The sequence below is a fragment of the Cheilinus undulatus genome, linkage group 2, assembly GCF_018320785.1.
Source record: "Cheilinus undulatus linkage group 2, ASM1832078v1, whole genome shotgun sequence".
NCBI classification, from domain to species: domain Eukaryota; kingdom Metazoa; phylum Chordata; class Actinopteri; order Labriformes; family Labridae; genus Cheilinus; species Cheilinus undulatus.
In genome coordinates, this window is record NC_054866.1 from 49,545,026 (window position 1) to 49,566,320 (window position 21,295).

Sequence of the window (21,295 nt, forward strand, 5' to 3'; positions counted from 1 at the left end):
CTTCATCTGCCACTTCAGCGTCATTCAAACACCCCCCAACCCTCCTATTTGATAGTGATAGTTGCTATGAGGTTCATGTGTGAACAACCAACTCAGGAGAATCAGCTGTTCAAACCACATTTAAAAAGTTACCGTCAAGCCCTGAAAAACATCAGCATTACACAATATTTCCATGCAAATAATATACACACAATACGAATATACATGTCTTTACATAATTTATTTCAAATCAATTTTGCAAATATAAAATACAGTAATTCAGATTTAGCAAAATAAACAAAGCAACAGAGGAAATACAGTTCCAATTCCTACATATTATTGATTCCAATATGTACCTAACATTCGTACAAACTGTAGTTTCTACAGAAACTATCATAGTGCGACTTTAGCCCTTCAAGGAAACAACTGTAACATCTTCTACCACAGTAATGTAAAAAATAATGTAGTTTTTTCTGCATTGGTTAAAATGGGAATAAAAGATTTTTTTAACCGTGGAAGTGAACCATAATAAAGTTTTTATGGACTGTAGGTCAAATAGACACATCTAACAGACCTATGTTTAGTTCACGCAGTGCTGGAGTCACAACGAAACTGAAGAAACAAGTTCAAGTAATTTTTGCTACAGCAAAGTAAAAAGAACATAAAGAAATCTTCATGTCAATGGAAGATATGTAACTTTTCCTAATAGCGACTCAAAGTAAGTGGAGGATTTTTAGGCATTTCTGTGAATAAGCATTATGGTAAAGTTACAACATAGACTCACTTGTTGGTCTTTGTGTGTTTTAAGCTACTTTTACCTCTGATGGGAAGGTAACAGCAAAATGCAGAATGGCTCAGACCGTTTGTGTTTGTACATCCTATTAGAGTCAAAAATCCATCAGTCTAACTGCTGAATTACAGGCACAACTTTAACTGTTTTATTCTTGTTTGTATTAGAGATGCACTGATCTAAATACTGTCAGATATAGATAAGATACTGGTTAAAGTTAAATTTAATGGTATGCTAACATACAGAAGGTGTACTTAAGCGTGCGTTAGAAGCAAGTTTAAGATTTTCTTAAAATTCTGGTGCAATATGTAGGGATGTAACAATACTTTGCAGTACAGTTAGAAATTGATGCAACAATAGATGATTTAGATTGATATGAAAAAAAAAATTATAACGATACGCTTAGCCAGCAGACAGAGCTGTTTTTTTAATTTATATAAATTTTCAAAAATAACTTTTTGAAAGACACTGCAAATCCATCTTTCAAAGCTCCAATCTGAACCGTTTGGGCTTGGTTAGAAAGTAATAGGACCAATCAGCGACGAGCTGCAGTATTTTCTGGTGTGGCAGAGTTGTGACATATGTAGGCATCAACAAGAGGCCGGTGCAATTATGGTGGAAGAGATTAGCGTGGATGCTGCTAAAGCGCCAGTTTTATCAGAACTTGATCACATTTCTTCATTAAAAGAAGAACAAAGAACAGCCGTGAGTTGTTTTCTTTTGAAGAGTCGTGTACTGACATGTCTACAGTCGCCATGGTTTGCGTTACGCAGTTCTCTATGGAGAAGTGGCTACATCACATGTTTTGTTGCTCTGATTGGCCCGTAAAGATGTGACAGATAGAACATTCATCCAATCACCCTCTGAGTTTTCTTCAAAGGCTCTGCCCTTTCCCAAGCACTGTCTATGGGAGGTTTCCAAGATGGATGTGTGAAACACATCCATCTGGCGTGTCAGGTTAGATTGTCTTTAGTCTCATGTCTTTATAGAAATTTCAATTGTGTAAAACATGATCTCCTGGACCCAAAATCATGATACAAATCATATCATGACTTGACTGCATCGTTACATCCCTAGCACTTAGTGATATTTAGTAAATATATATTAATAAATTAGTTATTATTGATAGTTTTCAGATTTAGTGAAGCAATGTTTTAGCCTAACTTGATGTTGCCTTTCATGTTAATGATGATCCCAGCGTTTTTAACACAACAACTCAGACAATTATCAATCTCTGGGCTCAGATCAGTCAAGATATTTTATCAGACTAATAAAAATCTGATCAGTCTGTTGGTGCACTTGAGTTACTGTGTTTTTGTGTCTGCATCACTTATAGCAGTTACCTTTTATTTGGATTCTGTTTAAGTTTGTTTACTGTTAAACTTGAACAGACACGTTTGCCTAAATTTATGCCACTACAACAGTCACCCTGTTTGAATAAGTTGTGTTGTTTATAAGTTCTGTAAGTTCTGTTTTTTTAAACATTCATGGGTTCCTTTTTTTAACAATGGAATCAGCAGTCAGAAACTTTCACATCCTAAACAGACAGTTTTGACTCAGTGTTACAGCTGTCAACTTTTATAATCCAAGGTCAGTTAATCACACATTAACTCAGACACACAACAAAACCTCTGAAAGCTTGAATGAAAATTATAGCAGAAACTTAATTGTTGAATATTGAAATGTGTAATAATGACATTATTATTATTATTCATGGTACAGGTTTAAAGTTTGATGAGAAAACATGAAACTATGTGCAAATATTCTTTAGGAGTACCATCTTTGACATCTGCTATGTATGCATTCATTTTCTTGTTAAAATGCTCCAGATTAATGACATAAGTTTAATAAAGGTTGGTCTATTTTGGAACTGCAGGTCCAGACTCTGCTGCTAAACAGCTCAAATTTACAAAAAATATTTCATAGCTTTAACAGTTTCAACATTTAAGAAGATTGACCTGCAATTTTAAAAGGCAAAACACTTTTTCCACATTTAAATATATTCAACAGTATAAACTAAAAATGTTACAATTAAACACAAAGTAACATTTTATCAAAACATGGTCATATCTTTGATCAGAGTGCAAATAACATAGTGTCATTTTACTGTAAAAAAAGGTTATAACAATTGAAAATACCATCCATAACGCAAATAAATGCGCCTCTTTACCTTTCTAAAAATATATGTTCATATATTATTAATTACTCCAGTTTTATTTTCCGTGTTGTCCAAACAAACGTACCTAAAAAGTCGATATACTAGCACAGAAAAAATAATGTTTTTATAGGTTATACTTCTGTAAAACTTTTATAACATGGTCTTGTCTTTGCAAAAGGAGTTTTCATACAGTGTAAATGCTGGTGATATTTAAGGAAGTGTAAACAAGTTTATATCTTTGTTAAAACACAGTTTCACGGAAGTGAAACTGAACACCAGAACTTTCAGAATCTGAATTTTGACCTACAACCAGAAAGGAATGACTCTGAATTTCAAGTAAAAAAGGAAGAAATGATGACAGTGCAAAATAAAAAAAACTTGGAAATGTTGGAGAGAAATGAATATATAGGGGTTTCCATCTAAATATATTGCAAAATTTCAACACATTTTTGAAAATTTGGCAACAGACTGCAAGTTTATGGGTGTCCACCCAATAATATTATGTAAGTAAGTAACATTATGTTGCATTATAGTCCAAAGCCAGTATTCAGAAGCTAGTGAAGTGATGAACAAAGCAATGAAGGACATTAGCTGTGAAATGGAGAATTTTGAACAACTTCTAAACTTGTGTGCTCTTGGGAGAGTTTGTAAGAATTTACTTTAACTTATTAATCCAGAGACGTCACTCTTTATTTCATACTTGTCTTTCTACTGCAGAAAGTTGCACTGCTTTCTCCAAAAAACTTGAGGTTGAAGGTGTTTTTTTTCTGGTCAATGTTTTTGTGCAAATCAAAATTGAGCATAGAAACTAGTGGATGGAAACCCCTTTGATAAAAACAGAATAGAATAAGGAATATTTAAAAAGTTAGAGTTTGATAAAATGTTCATCTGACTGGTAGTGCATCTCAGTTTTTTATGAGAGAAGATTCAAAACAAGGAATCTGCTTCTGTGTAGTATCTCTGAATGCACTCTGTAACCATGCCTCCAGTGATTTTGTAAGTTGACTGTGCATTAGTGTGCCTGTTTGTGTTAGCTGTTTCCACCAAGTGAACCTCTTCTCATCAGGCTCTGTGTGCTGGAGCTCAGACCTCGAACATCCGTCAGATGGCTCGACTGAGGAACAAAACAAAAACACACAAATTTTTGATGTTACAGAATTCAGTGACTGAGTGTTCAGAAAGTCAGAGTTATTTAAATCATCTACTGAGGAGAAATATAAGTCAGTATTAGCAATTGAACTGATAATCCATGCTGTATGGATGTGTACTTTAAATGTGGCGTTGAGCTGAGTATGTCGCACACCCTAAATTCATATTGTGTGTACACAAGAAATCCCTGGATGTATATTAGACTGGTCAGAATTTTAAATCTGAAACGGGAGCACACTGGTCACACTTAACTACCCCACAGTGCACTGCCACTTTTAGACTTCTAATAAACAGCAGAGCTCATCAGCCATTCAAAAAGCAGCATCAAACAAAACTAGCTGTACTGTAGTACATCCAACAAGTTAAATAACACTCAAATAACTACACTGTTGTACTGAGAATAAACATGTTTGTTGTTGTTGAATTCCATCTATGGATCGATGGCCGAACAAGCTTGTTGATTCCTTAGCCAACAAAGGTCTGACCAAAAATCTACCAACAATTAAGTCATGTCACGCTGAAATGATGTGTTTCTAAAAATGTTGGAACAGCATATTAACTATGAACTTAATATACAGTATGCATCAAAACATGTGGTGGTAGCATGTAGTATGCTTTTTTAATTTTTAAAAATGTTGGAGGGCTTATGATTGGTTGAAAATAATTTTCAAAGCAAAAATATTTAGTTTTTATAATATGGGAAATTATTTTCACACTTTGGGTTACTCATGTGATATCTACATATTAGATCTGTAACAGCTGAGTGAATTTAAATGTATATTCTGTCCAGAAACACCACAGCAACCAAAAATGTAGCAACAAATAAATCAGTGAATTTTAACCTTTAAAAGCTTGGTAGGATAACTATGCTGGTATACTTATATTATTACTGTTAACCTGATTACACCACCAGGAGTCACCTCACCTGGACTCCATCCTGCCGTTCTCTGGCTTCAACATTCAACACATTCAAAGAGTTTGCCCTCTTCATCCTGGAAAAAATTTTAGAATAGAAACAAAATATCACATAAAAGAGTGACAAGCTCTGATTTTTGCAGAAAAAGGCTGAAGAGGAAAACTAACTGCTACAAACACAGCAGTGTATGAGTTCCTCACTCTGTTTTTATTCTGAAGTCTAATTCAAACATCAGAAGAGCTCAGTTCTTTAAAAACAGAAGATATTTAAATCTACATTTGTGAACTTTCAAACAAGTGAACCTTGTTTTAACACGAGTAAAACTAAAAAATATTACCCAGCATTCCTAGGGGTCATTTCCTCCATGCCAACTCCTTTAAGCTTGCGCACCAGTTTCTCACTGCTTCTACGTATCGATTCTCTGAGTTTGGTGAAGGAGCCGCTTCGCTTTAGGTTACTGAGTCCGTCCTGTCCTGAGCTGCCATCCTCAGCACCAGACCAACTGGGGCGGCCTTCACCTTGAAAACACAGACAGTAAAAAATCAGCAGATTAGTGTTATTTTAAGAGTAAAAAGCACGCTTTTTGAATCAGGAAATGTCTACCTGGCTTGCTTGAATATCACACCTAATGTTAACCAGCTGTGTACAGAACAAATTTGGTTAAATCTGGGAGGGTTACATGTATCACACTAGATTTCTATGACCTGAACATGCATTATGTCCATGATAAATAAACATATTAACTAAATTTCACAGATGAAGAGTAAACTGCTTGTCTAGTAGTTTTTACTTTATTATTTAAGGGAGACAAAAAGTTTACTTTACCCAGCAGTTAATTAATGCTTATTTTAACTCCTTCTTGTTCACTTCTCTCTTAAAGTTGTAATATTTTTAATACAGTTGGCCATAATTACCTTCTACAGATCCAAACTCTTTTTCATGTGCTCTGGTCAGGATCTCTTTGTAAAGAGATTCAGCTTGTCTGTATTTCCCCTGTTTTAGGTAACATGATGCCTGAAAAAGAGGAGAAACAGAAAGAGGATTCATGAAATACGGGAGAAACAATGAAGACATGACTTTGTATTACACACTGAAGAGTGAAGCAGGGCCTCTTACCATTTGTAAGGAATGTACTGTCATAATGTATTTTTCAGTGGATGTTCTGTCACCCTGGTTCACTTCCTGATCAAGGCCTTTCTGTGCAGAGTTTGCATGTTCTCTACGGGTACTCCAGCCTCCTCCCACCACCGAAAACATGCTTGTTAGGTTAATTGATGAATTGATAAATTGGCCGTAGGTGTGAGTGTGAGCGTGCCTGGTTGTCTGTCTCTATATGTCAGCCTTGCGATTGACTGGTGACCAGTCCAGGGTGTGTCCCCCCCTCTCACCTAATGACAGCTTGGATAGGCCCCAGCCCCCCCTCGATCCCCGACGGGATAAGTGGTATAGAAAATGGATGGATGGATAAATGTTTTGTCAAAGAGGTCACTGCTTGACTAGAAATAAATACTTAACTGAACAAATATGTCTCATACATTAAAGTCTCCTCAATGTGTGTGTTGTATGTGTGTTACAATCCATTTGTGTATAATGAGATACATGATGGGGAATTTAAGGATGAGGAAAAAGTAACAGTGGCATTTGACAAAGGATGAGAGTACCAATGGGAAGCTGTGGCCAATCACAGCTAATCTAATGACGTACTTTTCCCCTTGTGATATCTGTTGTTTTTCTTCACTTTGAGCATTCTGTGTCACATTTCACAGAGGTGAGACTCACCAGGTTGTTCTTGGTCTTGGCCACATTCGCATCATCTGGTCCCAGTTTGCTCTGGTAGATGTGAAGAGCACGTTCATAGTACTGCTCCACCTCCTGGTACTTCCCCTGGTTCTGACACAGCAGAGCCAGGTTGTTCAGCTGCTTAGCCACATCTGGATGATCCGTGCCAAGAACCTGAGGGGCATTAAGATGCAAAATTCAATGAAAACAGAACACTGCACTCTCCTTCTGTATCTGTAAGCTTTAGCATTAAAATACATTTAAAGTTTAAGTAACCTGGCACACCAGATGGATTTGTTTCACACATACATCTGGGAAAGGGCAGAGGCTTTGAAAACAAACTCAGAGGGTGATTGGATGAACGTTCTGTCTGTCACATCTTTACGGGTCAATCAGAGCAACAAAACACGTGACGTTAAGGCTGCTACCGAGGAAAAAACTCCATAAGGATTGCATAATGCAAACCATAGTGACTGTAGACATGTCAGTACACGACTTTTGTCGTTTTTGAAAAGAAAACAACTCACTGCTGTTCTTTGTTCGTCTTAACGAAAAAATGTCAGGTTCTGATAAAACTGCTGTTATAGCAGCATCCACGATAATAACTCTTCCGCCATAACTGCACTGGCCTCTTGTTGCTGCTTGCTTATGTCAGGACTCCGCTGCGCCAGAAAGTACTGTCCCTTGACGCTGATTGGTCGTGTCACTTTCTAACCAGGCCTCAACGGTTCAGATGGGAGCTTTACAAGATGGATTCACCAGTGATCAACACAGAAACGGGCGGATCCATCTGCTATGCAAGGTTGAAGTTTAAGAGGAAAAGGACCAATGCAGTGAAGTAGCTGAGATTAGGGACTCTACATACTGTATATACTTCATTTTAGAGACATATTTCATTAGCTTAATTGCATTACAAGAGCAAGGAAAACTCTTCAACTGGAAAATTTGAAGAAAATGGAAAGTAAAATTTTCTATAAGTATAACGGCTGAGGATATTCTGCAGCAGTAAGAATAAGACAACCTTCAAAAGTATGGGAATAAAAGTGTTAGTTTCCTCACTTTCTCTCTGATCTGCAGAGCTCTTTTACACAGCGGCTCTGCTTCTTTATATTTTCCTCGTTTGCCATAAAGCACAGCCAGGTTGTTCAGTGTTGCTGCCACCTGTAAAACACACAAAAACAAAAACAGTACATTAAAGGCTATCTTAAAATCTTAACAACACAGCTCTTCACTTAGAGTGGATTAACAGGTAGCACTTCTAGCATCAAAGTAAACTAAAGTTTGAAATGTACCTCTTGCAAAACAAAACCCTTAAAAGGCTTTGACATTAGAAACACCAACAGAAAGATTTTTGCTGTAATTTAATAATACAGCATAAAAAGGGTAAGGGCAAATCAAGCAAACAGAATTGAAACTATTTTTGGAATTCAATTTATGGTAATCAGAAGACTGTAGATGTCTTATTTTCAGTTATAATAATATCTAATAAAAAATGGTGACTTACCGCTGGATGGTCCATACCAAGGGTTTTCTCCCTGATTGCTAACGCGTCATTCAATAGATTGGCTGCTTCTTTGTATTTGTTCTGGTCTCTGAGGAGGAAAAAAAAAGTTGCACATGTAAACATTAAAGTCTCTCCACAATCTCAAACTTCAGTTACCCAAGTTCTGAGCAACACTGTTGCATGGGAAAAAATACATTTTAAATAGTGCTATCAAATGATTAAATTTTTTATCAGATTAATCACAGGGTTGCTGTGGATTAATTTCAATTAATCATGATTAAATAACATTCATTTTTTATCTATATTAATCGCGTTTCATTTTGCAAGCTTGGCGACGCGTTAGCCAAAGTGCTAGCAGAATCCCTGACGAACGAATGCTTCGCGTTAATGTGGTATTTTAAGCTGGAAGTGCTTTGGTGAAAAGAAAACTCCTTCCTGCAGAATGTGCATAATACCTTATGTCAGTCAACTGTTCCGTCTGGGTTTTTTTGTACTCAAATTTCCCATCGAGAGGGCCAACATGCTGTTTAGCATCTTCCATATCAAGTTGGTTGGTCACTACTGGATCAACGGCCCATTTGTGCATGTGCGACGGCAAGCTCGATGGTAACCCTACTTGGACAAGCTGCACGAAATGCATTGCCAGAGACGTTTCAGACTGATTTTAAGTCAACCTGCGCTGTAGATGGGTTAATTGCATTAAAATTTTTAATCAGATTAATCATGGTGATGCATTAATCTGCATTAACACATCAATTTTGACAGCCCTAATTTTAAATAATAATAATAATCATGGTTATTTTTAGCATTTTTTCTCTTCCTATATCACATACATGTTGTACAGTGAACATACAAAGTCACAAATTAATTTGATCTGTATTAGAAGCTGAAAACTACTTGGATGTTTTATCAAAGTTTTGGTTCTAAACCTTTATTCTATTTGTACTTAAGAAAAGCTACACCCCGTCCACAAAAAAAAAGAAATGATAGATTGCTGACAAAGATAAACATTAGAATATGCAACACCCTATGTAATACAATGGAATACTGCGACAATGATAGTGTCTATGTCTCTCTGCTGTTATTTTTGTTTTGTACAAAACCTTTGTTTGCAAAGTAAATCAAAAACATTTTTTTTCTCCATGACTGATACTAGTTAAAGAGGAGCTTACTGGTAATTTGAGTGTTTTTGACTGCATCATAATACTGTGAAAGCATGACTACTTAACCCAGACTTACATCAAAAGGTGAAATATACAGACTTTTGAAGTTTGCTATTGTTCATATGGTAATAAAAATAAAAATGGATCATTAAGCCCTTAAACCAGCCATCAGTTTAAACATGAACTTTTTCGTTAGCGTCATTACCACTGATAAATGTCTCTTTTCTGGTGTAAGTCTTAAATGTTTTATTTTCACGTCCCAACAGAATAGAAATACATACATTAATTCTCACTAAAAGACCTGTTAATAAACTATCGAGTAAGTGTGTTATCGTGACTCTAGTTAATATGAGAAAATTTTATTCTGACAACCTCAAAGCATACAAAGCTCATTCTTACCCCCACCCTCCAAAGGAGAGTTAAAGGACATTATAGAGTGACTACTAACCTGTACACCAGCGCCAGTATATTTAACATGGTTGCTACGTCTGGGTGGGTGTGTCCTGAAGACTTCTCCAGATCTTCCAAAGCCTGTTAAAACAACATAATCCCATTAGGAGTTTTTTTTACACATTTCTTCACAAGATTAAGAGGCTTTTGACAAAATAATGATGCTGCCTCTGCAGTTAGTGCCAAAAACTTCCCTGCCCAAAGCTTTCAAGGCAACAGCTTTTTATCCATATTTGTCAGACATGAATCCATTCAGAGTTTAGGATGTTGTCATACAGGCTGTCCATAGTGAGATTTTACACTGTTTGAGTATGTAAATGTGTCATATATTGCATGCATGTATACCCTTGCAGAGTTATATGTTACTGTAGCTGTTCAATTTAACAGCTGAAGAGGAACACCAGGCTCACCTGTTTGCACAGCGGTACAGCGACCTCGTACCGTCCCTGGGAGGCGTACTGGATGACCAGGTTGTGGAGTGTTCGCAGACGGGCGGGAATCTCGTAGCCCCCCTGCTGGGCTGCGGCTGCCGCACTGCTGTGATGAGGCTGTGATACTGAAAAAAGGCAAACCCAAAATCATAAGCTCTGGTTTTTCAGTGCTTCAAGATGCTCAAATAAGACCAAGATCATTACCTAAATGATTAATTTCATCAAGTGCCAGGCACATTTAATCAATACAATTCAAAACCGTTTCTTCCTAAAACACTTTTAAGCTTGATTAAGTTTAATTTCATTGTAACTACAACATATTTGCTGTGTACCTACAATTCTAACAACAAACAGTGCTGTTATAAAGGATAAGTTCATAAAATACAAATAAAAGGTTCTCTGCCTGCTTTTAACAAACACTAGAGAAAAAAAGATCTTAAAATAATATTAAAACATGAAGACATGCCTCATCCCAACTGACTCCCTCTTTCATTATCACTTCATGTGATTTAAGAGCTGAAAATTTTACATCTCAGCTTGAAATGTCTTTGCTTGGTGTCAGGAGCTGTTAACCTCCAATACCAGGAGCAGCAACAACAAAAAAAGTCGTGGAGACTTGTTCAGCCATTTAGAAACAGAAAAAATCCTGTTTTTCAGTTCAGACCTTCTTCATAAGTAGTAATTGTACTAATACCGTAAGAATCATAACTTCTGTTGAGCTCTCTTTGACTGTCTAGACAGGAGAAACCACAGAAATTAAAGGCCCAGTTCAACATAAATCCTCCTTTTATGATAACACTAACAGATCAATAATGGACTAATCTTTGAAGCAAACTGCAAAGTGTCACACTTATGCTGTAAACACTGTAATGAGGAGAAATTTAAGTTTTCAATAGCAGATTAAGAAACTTCAGTAGTGTCTTACTCTGTGACTGATCCTCATCCTCTGTGGGAAAAAGGTCATCCAGAGACTCTTTGTTAGTAGAAGTGTCTTTATCGTCCTGAAATGAGAAACAATCAAGATCAGAAAAGTTATAAATGCAGATTAATTGCCTTGTTACATGTTTAATATTTAGCAATGTGTTCAATTTTCTTTGGATGCTCACTAAAGCAGCTACATAAACAGATATTGCCCTCATAACAAACCCGTTTGTTTTATTGAATTTCCCTTCGGGGATAAATAAAGTTCTTGTATTGTACTGTATTGTTATCGTTTTACTTCAGAGCCAGTTTCAAAGCTGGCTGAAGTACAGGTAGATCTATGCAAACCAGTCACATTTATTTCTATGACTCCTTGTTTGCTGGTTAACTACTGATAGTGAGCTCTTCCTGAACAAACACACACATACATTTGTGTTTGTGTAAAGTTTTTTGTTTCCTCACCAGCTGAGGCTCCTCCAGGTCGTATTTGCGTATGGAGGACATGAACTGCAGGTGTTTGTTCTGCTCCTCTAGGGTCACCACCTCCTGCTCCCTGTCCTGAAGCCGCTGCTGAGCACCAGCAAGCTCATCCCTCAACCACTGGTTCTCCTGACATAGGCGACGAACCTGAGGAGGAAAGAGAGAGAGCGAGAGAGTGAAAAGGAAGGAAAAAAGTAGATAGGAAGGTAAAGAGAAGGCAAAGAAAGAAGAAAGAAAGAAAACCTGAAAAGATGGTGGAGAAAGATTATTGAGAAGAAAAAGAGAGGGAGAAGAGGAAGGATGTGGGAGACAAATATAAATGGAAAGGAAACAAGAAGTAAAACAAGCAAGCCAGGAGGAGGACAGCAGAGATCAATGGATGGGGAGGAGAGGAATGAAAAGAGACAGAGGACAGAAGACAGTCAAATTGAGAGAACATAAGAACAAGGCTGAAGAGGACAAAAAAATTAAACATGCCTGAGTTGTGAGCAGGTTATGTTGGAAACAGAACCAAACTAAGCACGTTGAATAGTGGAGTCATACAGGGAGTTACCGTGTCATACTTTTGGGTTTATAAATCTGTAACACATCCTGTTGATACTTGGCAGAAAATACTTCTCTTTACATGGAAACTAACCTGAGCACGCAGCTTCTGTTTCTCTGCCTCCAGAGATCCCAGGTGAGCCGATAACGCCATCATGACCTAGAGGGACAGGAGGCTCATTACATATACACTCAATACATACAGTGTATGAATGATAGAAATAAAAACTGTCATTGCCCAAATTAACTAACTTCTGAAGGAAAAATTTATCTTTAGAGAAGATCATATTCACAGAACAGTTTGAAAAATGAACAACTTAACTCTGTTCAAGAAGTTGTACAAAAATTTCATTTTCAATAGGTATTTACTAGATGAGACACTGTGTTGAACTGTTTTATATATATATTTTTGACCTATACTATTACTAATGTATTCCCAGTTGTTGAAAAGTAATAAAGGGGAAGGATAAAAAAGTGGAACCTTTACCCTACTCCTTTTAAAATATGCTGTTTTCTTTGTGTTTAATATGTTAGTTGACAATATTGTTGTTTAATCAGTTTTCAATAAATACTTATATCATCTTTTTTGGATTTGTAAATCAAATTGTTGCATGTGACATTTGTATGGCACTGTATTTATTTTTTTGTTTAAGAGCATTATTTTCTTTCTTTTTGTATGACCACTTTGCACTTTGTTTTACATATAGAAAATAAATTTCTATCTATCTATTACTTTACCATCTATTGCCCTTTATGAGAGTGTTTTTGTGATAAAGGTCATATTCTAGAATAAACTGATATGTCATGTTGAACTAAAAAGAAACTAAGTTTGTGGAATATAAAGAAAAAATGAGAAGCTAACAGAAGATCCACTACTCCAAGGAGCTGTTAGCATCTTCAGACTCAGAGATAATTTACTGGAGGTTCATTATGTTACCAAAACAATCAAAAGAGATTCTTTATCCTAGTAGTTATTCCAAAAGAGGGTAAACGTGAGGTAAGATATAATAGTTTTTGTCTCTTTTTCATGCTTCTGTTCTCACCTGAGCCTCGCTCAGCCCCAGCTCTATCCTCTCCAGTGATTGGCGAATGATGCCGGTCTTCTCCTGCTCCACGCTGCTGCTGTCCAAGGCTGTTCGGTTCTCTACTGGTTCCTGCAGGCTCTCAAGCAGGCTGCGGTTCTCTCCTCTAAGCGCCTCCAGACCTGCAATCACCTGCTGCGTACTGCACAGAATCTCCTCCGCCGACAACATGGCTGCTAATCTGAGGTTCCTCCTCTCACAACAACTGACCTGGAAACAGGAAAAAGAGAAAACACGAATGACAATACAATAATAAGTCTATTTATATTGTACTTTTAAAAACAGGTTGACAGAGAAAGTGCTTTGACATATAAGCAAACACAACACAGAACAAAAAAAGAACCCAAACATAAGAGCCAAAACAACAACAATAAAAAAACGTAAGAAACATAATTCGACCTAACCATCACAAGAATCATTGTAAGAATATCACGAGGACCCAACAACATGACTGGGACCAGGGGATCAGGGATGAATGATAAAGTAGTCTCTAGTAGTACTTCTGTGGTGATTGAAAAAGGACAGTTTGAATTGTAGTAGCACTTCAATGATTAAAAAAAGTGAAACAGTCATGCAGAAATACAGTTTTTTATGTGGGAGAGCCAGTTGTAGTAGCTGATGTACAAGAATAAGATGTGGTAAAGTTATAACAGTGCAATCTGTGGCATTAAAAATACCAATTGCAGGTTCAGTTTTTAGAAGTAGAAGTAGCTGTAAAAATCACTGCCAGTTAGTGTTGTAGTACACGACAACAGTCTTGGTCTTGAGACCGATCTCAAGACCACATTTTGAATGTCTTGCTCTTGTCTAGGACTCAAGAGCATTTTTACTTGTTCTTTTCTCGGTCTCGGGATTTTTCATCAAGACTGGTCTGCTATTCTTCCACTTCATTAATGTGATAATAAGGAGAAGCACTTGCTAAAACAACAAACAGCTAAACCTGCAATAACTTTGACATCAGTCCATATTAAATCTAGTCAGAAATACCTCTGAACATTTACTTTAGGCCTCATTTACCTGACTAATCTAGATAAACATCTCATTTTCAGATTTTTAAAATACCTCCAGACTTGTTAGTTGCTTTTAAATACATACAAGGATTTATTTTTTACAAGAAGTTAGTTGACCACATTTGTTAAGATTTTTTTTGCATGTTGAGCTTTGAAAGAGTTGCAGCAATCTTGTTTTTATCTGTCAAATTTATGAAAAGAAATATAAAACTAGAATGGCCGTCTGAGGTGGCAGACCCAAGCCTAAGCAGCGCCACCGAGGAACTCACACTCCCATTGATTGTGTTCAAAATTTCGAAGTCCGAGAAAAACCGAACAGGTGTGCGGATCATCACCAAAATCTAATTGATTCTTCCCTGTCACTATCCCAATATTCCCTGAAAGTTTGGGGAAGATCTGACTTTCCGTTCTCGAGTTATCTTGTACACATACAAACAAACAAAGATACAGAACCCTTTACATAACCCCCTGCCAATTTCATCGCCGTGGGGAATTAAAGAGAGAATGCTCTTTAACTGTTCAACCTTGTCATGGTTTTTTAAAATTGATTTTTATGGTCTTAGTCTTGACTTGGTCTTGGTGCACTCTGGTCTTGGGCAATTCTTGTCTCGGATTGTGTTGTCTTGAGTACAACACTACTGCCAGTGTTTCTCATATTTATCAAAAAAGTACAATTTTTTAAAGCATTGAACAATGCAGCTGTATTAATGTCAGCACTATGGCTGTAGAGTTAGGACTGTGAATGGTGGCAATAACATGGAGAGCATATTCTTAACTGTCTGGGAACACAAACTGGTTTTCATGGTTCCTCTTTCTCTGCTATTCTGAGCAGAAGGTCTGACAGTGAAGTTGGCATAAAGAGTTGAATACTGTGGAAGCAGGTAATTGTGTGCAAGACTGAAAGTCAAAGACAAATTTCCTCAAGGTGACAGTAAAGTGTGTTTTGTGTCGTATCCTAACTTGCATGCAGACATTTTAAGTGTAAAGCAGTTTAACATCACGTGTTCATTCACAAAATCAATGTTCATGTCAGAAAATAAATAAAAAGGCTAAAAATAACATTAATTATCTGTAAATCCAGGGGCATGGAGGAAGTTTTGGTTGAAGACCATACCAGCAATAATAAATAAAAGGGATGCATAATATTATGGCGTATCTTCAATTATAAATATTTCCGCCAATAAGTAATGCTAAAATGTATTTAGCTCTGAGGCTGAGGTTTTAACTACAGCTAAGTTTAACTTTTTTACCCTTTATTAGGATATGTTTTTATGGGATTTTAATCACTTTGTCAGGACTGTCCCAGTGAACCACCCAGCTCTTATACCTATCAACCAAAATATTTTTAATAATCAATTTCATTTGCATGGTTTAAGCTGAATAAAAATGGTCACATTTAGGGCTGGGCAATAAATCACAAATCAGATTAAATCGCAATATGGCCTATTGCAATTTACAAATCGCAGAAGTTGCAATATTACTTTAACTTAGAATGTGTCAAAATATCAGTTTAATAAATCCTTTTTTTTTTGCCCCAGAGATTTTTTGCACAGAATGGTTTACAAAAATACTCTTTTTGTGTTTTGTCGTTTTTCCTTATCCAAACAAAAGAAATTAAAACAAAAATCTCCTTCAATAAAGCAACTGATGACAAATTTGCAATATAAGCAAAAATAACTGCAATAAGATATTTTTTAATTGTTCTGCCCTAGTTCATTCTATCTAAACTATCTATCATCTATCTTCCTTCTCCAGCAAGTAAAACTGTATTTTGTAATAAAATGTTATAATGTATGATGAGAGTGTTCCTGACAGAATAAAAGTTATAATATAGAATGATTTATTGCTTGAATTTGTATAAAAATGCATAAGATTAGGAACCAAATAATAATTTCATATTAAATCGCAATCGCAATATTGGAAAAAAATCTCAATTAGATAATTTTTGCAAATCGTTCAGCCCCAGTCACATTTTTAATTGGTGCTTTATAGAGCTCACTGTCCATCACTGTTGTTACAGTGCTGTTAGTAGCTCAAAAAGGCAAATAAGGATTAATTTACTGCTAAAAATACATTTTACAAAAATATATATAATCCAGAGAAATGACAAAGTACCTTCAGTTTTCCCACTGCTAAATGTCTATGTGTGAAAAAATTTATCTATCATTAAGAGTTGAAACAATAGTTGTCCGTCATGTTTTATCTGTCAGTCTTTGTTTATATATCGCCAACTCATAACAAATGTTTTCATAAAGCCTATCGACTTAGCTGAGCTTGGAAATATCTGCAGACAGGGTATCCAAAAAAAATCCAACTCCGTGCATCCCTGAACATTATGTCGGATTTCCCCTCTTTTTCAGCAACACAGGCGACTGAAAGCATTAAAATAACGAGAACAGCCCACTGTAATCTAACAGTTATTACTCAACATGCTCTTTGTTTACTGTGAATGGTGCAACAGGCCTCGGGACCAGCTTTCCACTTCGTTAAGTTTAATTATTATCGTATTTTTATGCTAATTTAAAGCCAAACACAAACCTGAAAAGGCGACTGCGTCACATAAACGTATAATCACGTTAATTTCGCTTACGATAAATAATATGAAGGACTGAAATCATCACAACACAAACGTCTTTGTTGACAATAAAGCTCCATAACTCGATGTAAACACGGACACGCAGCTACAATTCAGTTCAACACAAAGTTATTTATAGCCTACCTGCTAAGTCCAGGCTCCGGCGGCGTGGTTTGGTCTTATTATCCACTCTGAGCTGGTGTTATTATTTTAATATTCAGTGCTGAATGTCTCATTTACTAAAGGGACATCGCTACACACGGTATCTTTGGGTTTATCAGTTGTTATCAAACAGTAACAGGTGGGACAGTGACAAGTAGAAACTGTAAATTATTCACCTGCTGCCTCCTCGGCTCTCAGCTCCTCCTGTCATCACAGATTCATTAGCTTCAAGCTCACTGCCGCTGCATTACTCATCCGGTTCTCTCCTTCAAAATAAAGTTCTTAGCTGTGGCTTGAACCAGTGTATGTGCTGACAGCCTCACAATGCTGCATTTCTCATTTGTTATTTCATTTGTAAAGGAAATAAAAACGATACATAAAATATCATGTGTTTTTAAGTCTGTAAAGCACTTTGAATCGGAATTTGTTTCTCAGTAGAGCTGTCTTGCCTTGGCTTACCAGGTCACAATTTAAAATATATCATTGTTATACAGTAGTTATCACGATTCAGTAATCAAAGCAATTATACAAAAGGGTGACAGTACACATGCCACAGAATAACAAATAAAGATCTGCAACCAACCATGAGAATATTGTAAAAGAAGTTTAATATCATATAAGTATATAATTATCAAGTTCAAATACATTTTAATTATCAAAATTATTAGGAATTCTAAGATCTTATTATGGTTAACAATCTTATCTGATGCATAAAAAAATACAAAATATATACTCAACTGCTGGACAGAGGATGGCAAAACTAGTAAAATACTTGGGGCAGAAATTTTATATTTTTAGGATGCTAAATGCATTTTAAATTGTCTTCTTACAGGAAGACAGTGCGCACTAATTTGCATTAGAAACTTTAATTATCTATTCTTTAACCCTGCAACATAAATCCTACTTTGTATGCAAGGTTCAGGCTTGAAAGTGTAACATATTGTACAGCAGTCACAAGTGCAACGGCTAAATTTACCGTGCAAAAGATATTTGATTCGTTTAAAAAAAAAAAAAAAAGTGAGAGAGAGACAATTTTTTATTTTTTAAAGTCTGCTATCAACCAGTTTCTTTTTAGAAACCCCAACCCAATCTTAATTTGAAGGCAAAATCCCCCAACTTCCTGGATTTGCCCTGTCTTGTCCGTGTGATTTGATGCAGCTGAGGGGCTTACCTGATCCCATATTTCCCACCATGCACTGCGTGGACGGGCTGTCCTGCCCGGGACAAGGCCGCCTATCTGTCAAGGGGATGAATTACCTCCCGGGAGCCAAAACTGATAAGAAGGGAGACACAACATTGCTGTTTGTGACGATTTATTAATGGCATTTTATACATTGTCTCAACTGTGTTTAACCTATGTAAATCAACTTATACTTTCCTACTGATAACCTTTCATTGTTGTCACATAGTTTGAACAAAAGAGCGGATATTAAATTAATCTAAAGAGGTATTTATTGGGGATATATTAATTGGTTTTTTGAATGTGGGAGCCTACCTATAAGTTTGAATAACTGTGCCATTTTAACGTGTTATCAAATAATTATACCCTAAATACAGGAATATGATGCACTGAAAGTAAAAATCTAATAGATCTAATAAATATGGCTTAAGCAGTGTTTTTTTCTCCTGTTGCGTTAGTGTCAAAGGTTAAATGAGCCCTGCATACAAGGACATATTCACTCCATAAGTTTAACTTTAGTGTCTTCTAGATGTTGTACAAAGAAAAATGTTTTCTGCTTCCTGGGAACATTTAAAAACAATTCAGTCTAGGTGATGATGTTGCATTGTTCTTCCACGGAGGTCTTTTTATGCAGTTTTACTGAGGAGGACAAAAATGAGGAATTCACTGAAATATGAATGACTAAGTACAAAGATGTGGGAAAAGAGACCCTTGTCATTTTTCTGAATTTATTGTACAACATATACTTTAAAAAAATACAATGTGGCTCAATATTGTGGGTTCCTTTAAAATCAGTTTACAGTCAGATTAGGGTGAGCCATGTGTGACTGAGAGGCTGCAGTCTTAAACAACCATTAGGCTTATTAATGTCGCAGCCTGTGCAGGCGTGGGATTCAGAAACAATCAACTTAAGTCACACTAAGATGTCATTACAGGTGCTTACAACGAGGTGACTGTAAACAAAGAGGATCTAATGAAAAAATTCTGCATTGTCTGTGTTTGTGTGTGGTAAGAGAGTGGCAGTTTAAGGTAGTGATAGAAGGGTTTTGTTTCTAAAATTCAACTTTTTAAGCGATTACAAAACATTTTATGAATATAAAAAATAAACTGATAAAATGATTTTTTTTTCTTGTAATCATTTCTGGGGAGGTTTTGTAGACTTTTTTGATTTTAATGTTGTCATTCCACAACTTCCCAACAATCCCCTGTCAGTCAGTAGACTAACAGGACTTGCAGGTACAACATCAAGCCAGCAAGCAATCAAGTCTTTAATTTGCATGGTGCCTGTCAGTAAACCAGAAACAGAATATATTCAATTCTAACCTAACGCTAACCAGTTGAGAAGCTACTGCATGCAATTAAAGATGCATAATATCATTCTAGAAACCAGGGGGTGCTGTAGATTCAATATGTAACTTTTGAGACTTGTGTAAATTATCTGGGTACTTCCTTCTCCACTTATTTGGTTGGCGGGCCTTCAAATGCTGAGCAAGACCAGGAGCAAATACCTTCTGTAGATGGCACTGTCTTCTTTACGCATGAAGAGACATGAACCCTGCTAGTGAGAACATAGTAAGACTAAATTTGAATTCTTTTACACTGAAAAGCTGTTTAGGCAGGCTCCCAGGATGCACATGCTTTATTCAAGGTCAGTTCCACTCAAAAAGGGAAAGCATTAATACAGTTTAATTTAAGAAGGAGACAGCCAGAAGCCTAACAACCAGAAAGAAATGTGTGAGTGTTGTTCTGCATGTGCCCATCTGTGACAGTTATATGAGTGGGTTTGACGGACGGCTCAGCTGTCAGGAGGCAGAGGAGCACTAACAACTGACTGTGGTGGCTGTGCAGGCAGGGTAAGGCCATATAAAGTCATCGGTCCCAGGGGGAAACTCCTCCAGGCCTCTGTGGTCAGACCCTCCTGCTTCTAAACACACACACACACACACACCCACACACACACACACACACACAGGTCTGGTTTGGGATCAGGGTCACGGGGTCAAGTGATCAGGTTCTGTAAAGGGTTGAAAAAGTCCCTCCCTGTCCAGAGCAACATATCGATAAAGGCTCTGCAGTTAGAGGACAGACTTATGAAGGAACAAGTAGTGTACGCCCTATACATAAAAGCTGATACTTATCTATAGGTAGATTTACCATTAGGCAAAAGTAGGCAAATGCCTTGAGGCATGTAGACAAAGATTTGTATTAAATGTGAGGTGTACATGAAAAATATTTCAGTTTAAGAGTAGTATTTTGAATTCTTTGCTATTCACAAAGCATTCTGGGATTGCTTGCAGTGTTAACCAGTAAGGCCACTTTAAATATATTTTCTCTCTCATTATGTAAAATTCCTTTAGGAAACTAAAACAGTGGTTTACTGATTAGTAGTTAAAGAGTGTAGTTTTATGGCACAGAGTCCTCAGCAGAGATAAGCATTGCGTTTGGTCTCTACTCAACCTGGAAATGTCTAGTGGGGCCCTAGTGATGGAGCAACAGCAACAGCTGTTCACACTTCCCTTCTTTCACGTTTCAAATGTTCCATGGAAATAATCGTGTCTGTCACAGCAGCTCTGTCATGACAGCCAGCAGAACAATGGTTTAAGGGTTCAATTACAACCATAAAAGTAAAAATTTCACCAGTTTTGATATGGACATTTCAGGGCAAAAAATCGTGAACATTTTTAGACAAGCTTTACACATTCAATTTGCTGTGAAATCTGGCTCCTCATTATGCATACAATCCAGGGCTTTTGCAGACATTCTCAAATGGACCAGTGTTAATTTTGGCTTTTATTTTTAATTTGAGTCTTATTTTTAGTCTTTAAATGAAATGCATTTTAGGTTTAATCACATTTTAGTCATTTCTACCCTTTTTAGTTTTAGTCTAGTTTTAGTCGATGAAAACGCAAAACATTTTAGTCTAGTTTTAGTCCATAAAAAGTCCTCACATTTTAGTCTTTACTTTTAGTCCAAGTATCTATTCTCTTGTCTGAATCTGCTTTCTACAGCTGAGAGGTAGAATA

At 36.5% G+C, this 21,295-nt stretch overlaps 1 protein-coding gene across 3 annotated transcripts; it reads right to left on the minus strand.

Moving 5' to 3' along the window:
• Positions 1–1,642: 1,642 nt before the first annotated feature.
• On the minus strand, positions 1,643–17,313 carry klc3 (kinesin light chain 3). Of its 3 annotated transcripts, none has more exons than XM_041812690.1 (14): positions 17,269–17,313; positions 13,307–13,555; positions 12,358–12,423; positions 11,703–11,867; positions 11,245–11,320; positions 10,299–10,444; positions 9,887–9,969; positions 8,276–8,363; positions 7,831–7,932; positions 6,772–6,945; positions 5,907–6,006; positions 5,330–5,510; positions 5,002–5,068; positions 1,643–4,041 (listed from the first exon to the last, which is right to left on the minus strand). In XM_041812690.1, exons 2-14 carry the CDS (start codon positions 13,514–13,516, stop codon positions 3,958–3,960), a joined length of 1,542 nt encoding a protein of 513 aa, XP_041668624.1. In that variant the 5' UTR covers positions 13,517–13,555; positions 17,269–17,313; the 3' UTR covers positions 1,643–3,957. The 3 variants fall into 3 exon arrangements, with proteins under 3 accessions (XP_041668624.1, XP_041668615.1, XP_041668634.1); XM_041812681.1 differs by lacking the exon at positions 17,269–17,313 and adding an exon at positions 17,075–17,262; XM_041812700.1 differs by lacking the exon at positions 17,269–17,313 and adding an exon at positions 16,946–17,018.
• Positions 17,314–21,295: the final 3,982 nt, after the last annotated feature.

Coding starts and splice junctions, on each gene's coding strand:
- klc3 (XM_041812690.1), bottom strand. CDS start 13,516: ATGTTGTCGGCGGAGGAGATTCTGTGCAGTACGCAGCAGGTGATTGCA. Junction 10,445..11,244: donor GGATGAGGATCAGTCACAGA/GTAAGACACTAC, acceptor GCCTTTTTTCAG/TATCACAGCCTCATCACAGC. Junction 6,946..7,830: donor CTCTGCAGATCAGAGAGAAA/GTGAGGAAACTA, acceptor AATGCCCCTCAG/GTTCTTGGCACGGATCATCC.